Below are 10,330 nucleotides of genomic sequence, written 5' to 3'. Positions count from 1 at the left end.
AAATTCACGTAGCATTCCGAAAAGAGTGTTTTATTAATATTTTGCTTTTCTAAATACTATACATATAGTACAGGATTATTTCGATTAGGATATTTTCGCTGCAACTCAATTGTTCCCAGGATTGGGATCCGAAAAGGAGGCCCTTTGCCTTCAATTTTTTAATTTTCATAGGAATAGCGCCTATGGCAGCCATCGTATGCTATCAAACCCTCCCCGGGCAGCAGACCGAAGCGTGTGATGGGCAGGCATGGAACAGTATGGGGTATCGGGTGTCGCGCCGCTTTCATCTCTGCACAAGCACTTATTGTCATCGCGATGTGCTCGCGCATACATATCTAAACGACGATGGCGCACGAGTAATGACGTTGATATTGTAAGTCAGCAGTAGGACGTGCACTGACTCGACCGTCCGAAGCGCCTGTTCTATAGTTATTCGTTGTTAACGTTTTTAAAGTTTATTCGAAGATATCGATATGTACCTAAGCGCAGCGACGGGAGCGCCTCGAGCCACGCGACGCGGACGCCGCCCGGGCAGCAAGGCAGAGGAACACAAATGAAACACAGGAATTAGTTTAATCCTAAGTTTAATAATATATACAAAAGGAAATACATGACCATCGCTAGCCGGCGGCGGCGCGGCGGCGGCTGGCTCGCGCCGCGCCCGCGCGTCTAAGTATTAGTGCCTTGTGAGCACGACATCCGGGCTCTCCTCCCGCGGACGAGGACTCTTGCTCTTTTGTCTGTCTAGCGTATAATTTGTAAAGAAAGTACACACTTTCTAAATATTCAGGCTATTTGTATTGTTTTAACCAAATACAATATTAATACTGTAATAAAATGATTTTTATTTACGCCTCCGAAGGAGTCCCCGGTTGTGTCCCGCGGACTGCTCACGGACCTCGGTTCACTCAAACTTATGTTACATAGAAAAAACGGACAACAACGTATACTTCGTCGATTGTACGAAATGCAAATCATAAGGCAGCAGTGGCAAAAGTAAACTCACGGCAACGGTGTAAAGGCAATCGAACATGATTAATAATATATGAGAGCATGTATGTGACCTTTAATAACGCACTCATGGTTATCGCAGAAATAGTGAGGCATTCCATTGTTTCAAAAGCAAGTCGACAGGCTAGGCACTTTGACCTCCGCATTATATGTTTATCGCTCCTAAGCAGTAAGAAGTACGTGTGATTTGATTGTACGGCATGGCAATGTGTGGAAGTGAGGTCACATGAACAGTATCGTGCGTGAGACCGTCGCCCTAGCGGGCGTCGAGCGGGCGCGCGGACCTCGGCTCAGCATGTGCGGGGTGTCGGCCGCTCGCGCTCCTGCCTCGCCGCGCCCTCCGCTACTGGCGCTTGTCGGTCAGCGCAGAGTGGTGCGACAGCGCGGAATGCGCCGACGAACAGATGTCCTGCAAGTAACATAGCATTTCACTCGCAACGATAACATATTATGTGACGAATATGACATAGTCACGTCAAGATGAAAAAGTTGAATAGCTGACCTGGTAGGAGAACTGCGGGAACTGCTCCTCTTGTATGCGCGCCAGGCCGGCGTCGGACTCGGGCGGCGTGAGCTCGACGGACTCGCCGGTGAACTCCGAGTCGAAGTAGCGCGTGTCCGTCTCGGACTCGACCTGCGGCTTGAAGGGCGGCGGGATCTTCTTGGCCACCAACTCGGCCCAGTTGACGGACGCAAAGAAGGGGTGCGTCATGATCTCGTGAGCGTCGTCGGGCCCCGCGCCCAGGCGGCTGGCCGGCTCCTTGGTGAGCAGCCCCGCCAGCAGCGCGCGACACGCGCCCGACAGCGCGCGCGGGAACCGCACCTGCACGCACACACGCATGTACCGGCTGTACCTCGGACTCTCCCGCCCCGCACACACGCAGACAGACTCACCTCCTCGCTGAGGATGAGCGAGAACAGCACCTCGTGGTCGCGGTTGTAGAAGGGCAGGCGGCCGCACGCCATCTCGTACATCACCACGCCGGTGCCCCACCTGCACATTACACGCGTTACAACTACCGACACATTCAAAACAAAAATCGATCGGTACGTATTAAGAAATAATTTATTTAAATCAGCACGACACTTACTGCTGTCCGAACTCATATTATAAAACACAAATTTAAGGTAGAACCCTATATTAGCGGCAGTATATAGTTACCAGTCGACGGCAGGGCCGTAGTCAGTGTCCTCGAGCACTTCGGGAGCCAAGTACTCGGGCGTGCCGCAGAAGGTCTTGGTGGTACGCCCGTACGTGATGTTGACCTGCACACACACACGCACACGCGGTTACTTCCTCAGTCAGGCTCGCGCGCCCCACGGGCCCGGGTGGGGACTACTGGGGAGGGTACCTTGCACAGGCCGAAGTCGGCGATCTTGATGTGTCCGTCTTTGTCGAGTAGCAAGTTCTCGAGCTTGAGGTCGCGGTAGATGATGCCCTCCGCGTGCAGGTAGCCGAGCGCGGACACGATCTCCGCGCCATAGAAGCGCGTGCGCTCCTCGGAGAAAGAGCGCTCGCGCGAGAGGTGGAAGAACAGCTCGCCGCCATTGGCGTACTCCATCACGAAGCAAACGCGGTCCGCCGTCTGGAACGAGTAGCGCAGGGCCTGCGCCACAAGCACATTCAATGAGTGAGAGAGGCGGGCGGCGGTCGGCGGCACTGCAGTGGGGCTACGTACCGTGAGGAAGGGGTGCTTGGTCTTCTTGAGCACGCGGTTCTCGGTAATAGTGTGCGCTACCTCATCTTTCTGTATGATAAGGTTCTTCTTGAGAATTTTCATGGCGTACAGCTTGCCCGTACCCTTCTCGCGGCTCAGGACCACTTTGCCAAATGTACCCTTGCCTAGCACCTTCACGAACTCGAACTTTTCCAGAGTCTGTAAAAGTATTGTACAAAATACCAGTCCTAACGTTCGTCGCCACTAGGATGACCTCATGAGCCGTGACAGGCAGATTTTTTATCACAGATGCGCTCCCGCTATCTGTCTCTATATATTTTCAAATATTACAAACAACGCAAAAGATGCGTTCTTTTAAAAAAATAGTCTGATTTAAGAGGAAGGTATAGTATATAATAGATGAATAACAAAGGTAGTAGGTTTCTAATGTAATGACTATTTTTGTAAGCTTTCTTTGCAAACGCTGATTGAACTCTACGAGATATTGTACGCTTTTAGCAGTTTGAGCGGGAGGAGGTAACAAACGTCCACACTCACAAACTTACTGTACTGTAATAAGTGTGACGTTTATTAAATTGTTCACAGGACATCTACCAAAAGGTGATCCCCACAAAAAGTAATGAACTGAAATTTTGGCCATTTAACCTGAGATATTGTTTTGTACAAGTGTGTATTCTGAGTGGGCCGTGATAGAAAACTATGGGTTTACGAATGACTTCAGGGTACCTTGTATTTCGCCTCTTTTCAATCGACTACCCTACTGAGAGTATCTGAGACAACGAAGCTGAAATTTTAAAAGTTAATTACTGGGAAGCATGGGACACCGGTATATTGATAATAGCTACACCCTCTATTAGTTCGGGCGGTACTCACGATGCGGCGCGGGTCGCGGAAGCTGGTGCCGAGCTGCGCCATGTCGCGGTCGTCGCTCTCGGGCAGCGCGCCGCCGCCCGCGCTCGGCCCGCCCGCGCTCAGCTGCGAAGACACGTACCGGATCGCAGCCACCCACTCCTCGCTGCGCATACACATTACAACACTCGTCAGACTACATCAATACCTTATGATGTTGTTTAACATATTGTGCTGACCAGCAACACGTTTTTATAAAATCTTTATATACTCATGGCTAAGCTGACTAAGTTTGGCTAGTTATATCCAAAAATATTCTGATGTCTCGATAGGTTAACTAAACTCATGTAGGTTGTATACTTTAGTTTAGATCTATGAACCCTGAAAACATTGAGTTTCTATTTCTGGGTAGTTATTTAAGTACAGTCAAATTGTGTTGTTATCAAAACATTGTCACTATCTACTGATGTGCATTCAATTACTGATGTTACCATTTCGATGCAGGTATGTGAATGACATTAGATAAATAATTATTTATCACTCAATAAAATTACAGTAAGTAACTATATGTGTTAGCTCTTCTTCACACAATCTCCTCCACACTGTTACATCATAAGTTCCTCAACTTTAAAACATGTTATCTTTATCCAATTTCAATTGTCTAAATAAACACAAAAATATTTTATTTTAACATTATGAGGTGGGGTAAGAGTTGATGGCGCAATAGAAAGAGTTGGCTGTAATATTCAAAAACTAGACCCTTGTGGTTACTTCATGGATTTGACACTACTTTAGAATTTACTATCTTATGACAAAAACCACCACACGCTCTTGCATTCATTAGGTATATATGTTTTTATGACCAAACCAAATATTTGGTGAATCAGTAATACCATAAGTACCATAATTTGTTCATTTTGTTTAAAAACTAGGCAGGTACCTATAACACTAGGAAGCTATTATATTGAAGATAATTAGAATTTTATAGAAGGACACTATGATAATGCTCATGTGAATTTCAATTATCTATTTCTATAAAGTGTGAGTTTAGTGAAATCTCAGCAATAACACATGTTGGCTTGCTCTTTTCGTAACAAGTACATATGTTTTTTCATTCCAAGTCATATTAGCACATGATATGTTTTGTAATGTTTAAAGCTTGATGATGTTGTTGTAGAAAACGCTCCTAAGGATTTACCTTAATGATGTGGTCTGCTATGACAGCTAACAAATATAGTAATACATAGATAATAATGTAGAAATTAGTATCTCACATGTTAAAAATATTTTAGGATATAGTAATCATAATTCTATACTTATATATTGTACAGCTTTTCCTCTCTGCAGGAAAATAGAATGTTTTTTTTTGCTAATATCCTCAAAATAGATTTGTTATGACACCAATATTCTGATTGTTTCCTCCCTACACCAAAATGTAGGGGTCACATCAAGACAGAGAATAGTTATTAAAACTCATGGCAGTCTTGATAGCAACGGGCGAAGCACACAGCATGGGTAAAACAGCCTAGTAGTAGTCACAACTATTAATGTAAGCTGGCATGCTATAGGACCGTGGATGGGTAAGTGGGAATGGTGCAAGGCCTACAAATGTTCATCAGAGACATTGCTAATACATTCCTACAGGAAAATATGAAAATAACAAAAACATCCTCCTTCAAAACAAAAATTTCCTCATATGATGTAGGCAACCAAATGTGATATGCACAAACTGTAAACAACTAGCATTCAACCATCCTAATAAAATTCCTGGCAGACCAGCCAAACTAGACTGCAGGAGTAAAGATATTGCTAGATGTGTGATAATATGACTGGAAGAGCAGCATTCACTAACCGTTCTTTTTCATTATCCACTGAGAAGTTGCGCTCGATGACAGTAGTCCACTGCAGGCCGCGGATGGTGAACGTATAGGGCCGCGGCTTGTCCACTGCCATGATCTGGCAGTCGCGCACCGTGAACTTGTTGAGAGGGTCGCGGTAGTTGTTCCGCTCCGGCTGCGTCTTGAAACCTACCAGGTCTCCATTGTCGAACAAGATGAAGTAGCGGTCGCGCCAGTTGCGGATGTGCTCGCCGCGCTTCTGCAGCCAGCCTTCCTTAACGATGTTTCCAGGTGCCGCCTCCGCCATGGTCTCGCGGCCGCGGCCTCACTACTCGCTGTTTGATAACAAACTACGGCTACCGCTAGCTCGTGTTCGACGCACCACGTTTTGCACTCCTCGTTCGCCGCGCGTGTTTCACCTGGATTGAACAACAACGGGCGCACTGCCACCAAACATTTTCTCGTTTGATATTACTATAATGAATAGATTTCAACGTTTTTCTTCTCAAAAAACATGAACGTAAGCGATGTTACTACGTAGGTACGTAGCCTCGCGGTTTCACGATAACAATTTACGACGACACTGTCTGGTTTAATATGACAGAAATGGTTTACTGGGATAAACATATGAAGGAAAGAGAGATCCGACTACCTCGACATTGTTACATTTAACTATAATATTTAGTCGAGTAATAACCTATTTTGACAAATTAGTTCTATATGTCTGCCACTAGGAGAACAAAAAGCGCTGTCAGCAGTTTTAATACGTTTTGCAACTTCCACTTATTAAAATTTGCCAAATTCAAGAGAATTTTTAAATAATTGATTTGAAAAATCACGGAAATGAAAAAAACAGTTGAAAAGGATTATATTAAATTTATAATAACGCAATCGCTTCTTATCATTATTATACAAAATTTTCACCAAATATTTATTAATATTTCTTTTTATTTGAAAGAAAATTGTATAATTACAAATTTTAATAAAGCAAATCAGATCTAACTAAAAAGAGAATAAAAAATAGATGGCGTACAATCAAAATCAGGTTACATAAATTAATTCGAATGGCAACATCAACAAAATGACTTCATGTATTATATGGGCAATTTGATTTACAGGAAAAAAACAATGACTTTCTGCACCCTCTTCTAAACTTAGTTGGGGTGACTTTTTATCTTACCGGATTCAGCTAACTACTGATTTAACATGAATTTACTGATTTTACAAATGCCACAATTAGAATAATTACATATTCTAATTACAAATATATAAAATAATCTATACATATAATAAAATTGTAGAAAAGCGAAAACTGTACATTGAACATTTAAAAAAAAAGAATAATTGCAGGGTGGTCTACTAACGATTCCGATGCCGAAAATATGATTTTTAGAATTTTTGTCTGTTTGTCTGTATGTATGTCCGGAAAGATCTCGGAAAGTACTATATAGATTTGATTCAAATTTTCAGAGAATATCAACAAGAGGTCCGATCAACATACTTTTTACTTATTACCTCGCTTTTCGTTACAGGGGGTGAGCAGGAGCCTTTTATATCTATAAGCAAATATCCAATTATCTCATAAACTACTTAATATATTTCGTTCAAATTTTGCATGAACCTTATCGTACACATGATACAACAAATATACAAAAACCATAACGCTACCATGCAAGGGGCATGAGCAGTAAAGTTTTAAATTTTTGGACTCACCCGTAACATCGTGTAATTCAATCATGAGGTGTATTTTCACCCCATTGAGTAGTAGGCAGCACGGTCATCAGTTTACACAAAAAAACATCACGCTATTTATCTTAAGACTTTTGGCAGAGCAATAATAGGATTTTTGAAAATAAATAATTTTCTCAAAATTAGTCATTTTATTCTCTTTCAAGTCTGATATAGGCCTACCGCGACTCTTTCACAAGTAAAATAAAAGAAACATAAACTAATACGTTTTTTTTATGCAATTGTTACCGTAATCGGTACATTCTTGAAAGAAAGGAACTTAAATTATTTTTATTTTTATTGATGTACTGAAATTACTCAAGTTCAAATGTGGAATGCCGTAATATGATTTTGTATTTATTTACGATAGGAGTATAATATACCTATGTTTTCAGCTCGGTACTGTTGGCGATGCTACTCCAAGATCAAAACATTCGTAGTGACACTCAACCCAAAGTTGCATGTAGTTCACATTGATCTCGTCTATAAATATGCAACAATACATTACTGAACGACACATCATCTGTAACAACTAGCAACAAAAATATAAACTTTCAAACAAAAAAAAAAGCCTTTCAAACAATGAAATAATGTTTTCTTAAATTGGCAACATTACATAGGCCAAAAGTATTTCGGATAAAAAAGCCCAGAAAACTTGCATAAAAACTGCATAATACATAGGTATGCAATGTGAAAGATCTAAAAGACCAAAGCTATCAATGAATAGACATTATGTATCTATTGATTGAATAATGTCTACTGATACCTGGGATTTTTCAATATTTTAACGATTTGATCGGTCTACATCCACCATTATAGAGACCACACACGTGGTCCTTTTCAAAAAAATCCTTTAACAATTTATTGTATTCTCTACTTATTTAAAATTTTCTTCTTTCGTAGCCTGGTAAGTAAAGTAAAACAGGGGAAGGAACGAGACTGAATGAGTTTCTGAGATCCCTAAGCCGACGAGGATTAGGAACATATTTTTGGAAATTTCCCCAATAAGGCTGATAATAGCGAGTAGCACAATGTCTGGAAAATTCATTTTGGCTGTCGGTATCGACAGCGTAACCTCATAACCAACCTCATGTAGTCTTTATTTAAGTTCCATTTATGCAGTAGGGATGACGGTATTTTACTTCAATGATCGTCAGGTAGGTTAACGAATAAAATACGTAATTTTTCTTTGTAAATTGGTACAGTAAATAGAACTCATGCACATGAAGTCACTTTTATGTTCATATTTTTGCTTTGTCGTAACATCACAAATTACACATATCCTATACTTTAGATTTTTGTCATTGTCAATTTTGAAAAAAGGGGTGTCTGATATTTTTTTATTATCACGCCATTTATTTATCAGCAATTTAAAGGCAAATCATGATCAAAACACCAGGGGGGCAAGATAACACGTTTACCAACTTTTTTATTTTGGAAATATTCCAAATGTTTGTGAGGAAGATCAGTTTTAATATTAAGAGGACAATCAAACATAGAGTGTTTCAGGAAACCGTTTATTTGGGCGCAATTTTACAAAATCTTATATCTTATGACACTAAGTAAACTCCACAGTTCCCGAGCCCGACTCTCACTTCACCAGCTCCGTCCACAAAAATAATTTGACATCTTCTTTATATCGTCAGAATACATCGTGTGTGAAAATAACAACTGTCTGGCTATCACTGTTCCTGAGAAACAGCCAGATGACAGACAGACAAACGGACACCGGGGCCTCAGAAATATGGTTCTGGTTTACCTCTTTGGTTACAGTACAATAATAATTTTATGATACCTCATAATCACTGTCATAATCCGTCTAGCAATTTCGGGTGTAGGCCGGCCCAAGAACAGACGTGCTCGAAAATCATAACCCACCCAATTAGAAAATGGAAAACCCTCGAAAGTAAAACATTTTTAGCAGAAGTGCTTAAGTGAGTATAACTCAGTCTTCAGCATTTTTTCCTACTTGCACCCCCCCCCCCATTTTTAAACGGCTCGATTTGTAAAACATGTCTAAACGAAACCTCCCACATAATTCACGTTTAAATTAAAATAGTTCAATTCGTTCGGAAGCTATGATGTCACAGACAGACAGGCAGGCAGATATGTCACAGTTATAAGCCCTCTTTTTGGGATTAAATAAGAAAAAATAATTAAAACAGCTGTGAAATATTTTACACCAGGATAGTGTCGTAAACGATGAAATGTGTTTGATTCAAACATTTGATAGTCTTTGGGCCGCTCAAGTTTCATTATAATTTAGAAATAAAAAAGCAAGCTTAAAATATAAAAAAGTGTTTCATTTTCAATATTGCATTACATTTTTGAGGTGATCGTTATTATTAAACTACATAGTTTTTCACATCTTGAAAATCACGCAGACAAAGTCGCGGGCAACAGCTAGTAAACAAATATTAGATCCTAATCTTTGAGGTAAGGATTACTCAGGATCTCATATTATATAAGGACATGGATACGAGGATACTCTGTTTTGCTTATATTTTACTTGATTTAAAAAGTAATTTACATTATTTTAATAATATGTGTATTGAATCCAACCATTGTGAGAATGATTCTTTATTAAATTAGTCCAGTGGGATCGCACCCGTCGCGTCAGCTCTTGGTTAAAGCCTGGTGGACCGCTGTCAGAATTTTATATTCTGTGTTCCGATTGGGTGTTAAACTATTCTGGCAATCCCAATAAATTTATTCGATAAGAGTTTTATACAATTCGAAAGAATAAACGAAAACGAAGGACTTAATCATTTTTGAGGACGTACGCACGGCGTCCCCACCGGCTTCAAGGTGTCGCTAGCTCTGAGGTCCCGGGACTCCCGGGTTCGCTCCCCGGTCGGGTCAGTAAAAAAATCACATTTGTACATTGTCTCGGGTCTGGGTGTTAGTGGTACTTTCGTTGTATATGAATTCCATAACACAAGTTGCTTTAGCAACTTACTTTGGGTTCAGAACAATGTATACGTCATGTTGTCCGCATTTATTACTTATTTATTAATTCAATAACGAAATTAAAGTGCATTTAGCTACATCAATATGGCTAATATAGATTATGGCTGTTTTTAATCTCCAAATCTTAATACTTAGTTTATTTCAATACCTAATCATAATTTAATTATTATGTTTAAAAGAAAATAAAATCAATAAAATATTGTGTGAAAAAGGTCAAATCAGCGCGGACAGAGTACCTACTGTTAAACGACAACT

General features: G+C 40.7%; 1 protein-coding gene across 1 annotated transcript; it reads right to left on the bottom strand.

The window, feature by feature from the left end:
* Positions 1–567: 567 nt before the first annotated feature.
* On the bottom strand, positions 568–6,029 carry LOC113495656 (RAC serine/threonine-protein kinase). Its single transcript, XM_026874502.1, has 8 exons — positions 5,392–6,029; positions 3,564–3,705; positions 2,691–2,888; positions 2,364–2,618; positions 2,174–2,277; positions 1,906–2,005; positions 1,514–1,834; positions 568–1,420 (listed from the first exon to the last, which is right to left on the bottom strand). The coding sequence occupies exons 1-8, from the start codon at positions 5,682–5,684 to the stop codon at positions 1,355–1,357; spliced, it is 1,479 nt and encodes a 492-aa protein (XP_026730303.1). The 5' UTR covers positions 5,685–6,029; the 3' UTR covers positions 568–1,354.
* Positions 6,030–10,330: the final 4,301 nt, after the last annotated feature.

Source organism: Trichoplusia ni, chromosome 7, assembly GCF_003590095.1.
Source record: "Trichoplusia ni isolate ovarian cell line Hi5 chromosome 7, tn1, whole genome shotgun sequence".
Classification (NCBI taxonomy): Eukaryota; Metazoa; Arthropoda; class Insecta; order Lepidoptera; family Noctuidae; genus Trichoplusia; species Trichoplusia ni.
This window is presented reverse-complemented; position numbering and strand designations above follow the sequence as displayed.

Coding starts and splice junctions, on each gene's coding strand:
- LOC113495656 (XM_026874502.1), bottom strand. CDS start 5,684: ATGGCGGAGGCGGCACCTGGAAACATCGTTAAGGAAGGCTGGCTGCAG. Junction 1,835..1,905: donor CGCTCATCCTCAGCGAGGAG/GTGAGTCTGTCT, acceptor GTGTGCGTGCAG/GTGCGGTTCCCGCGCGCGCT. Junction 1,421..1,513: donor TCCCGCAGTTCTCCTACCAG/GTCAGCTATTCA, acceptor TGTTACTTGCAG/GACATCTGTTCGTCGGCGCA.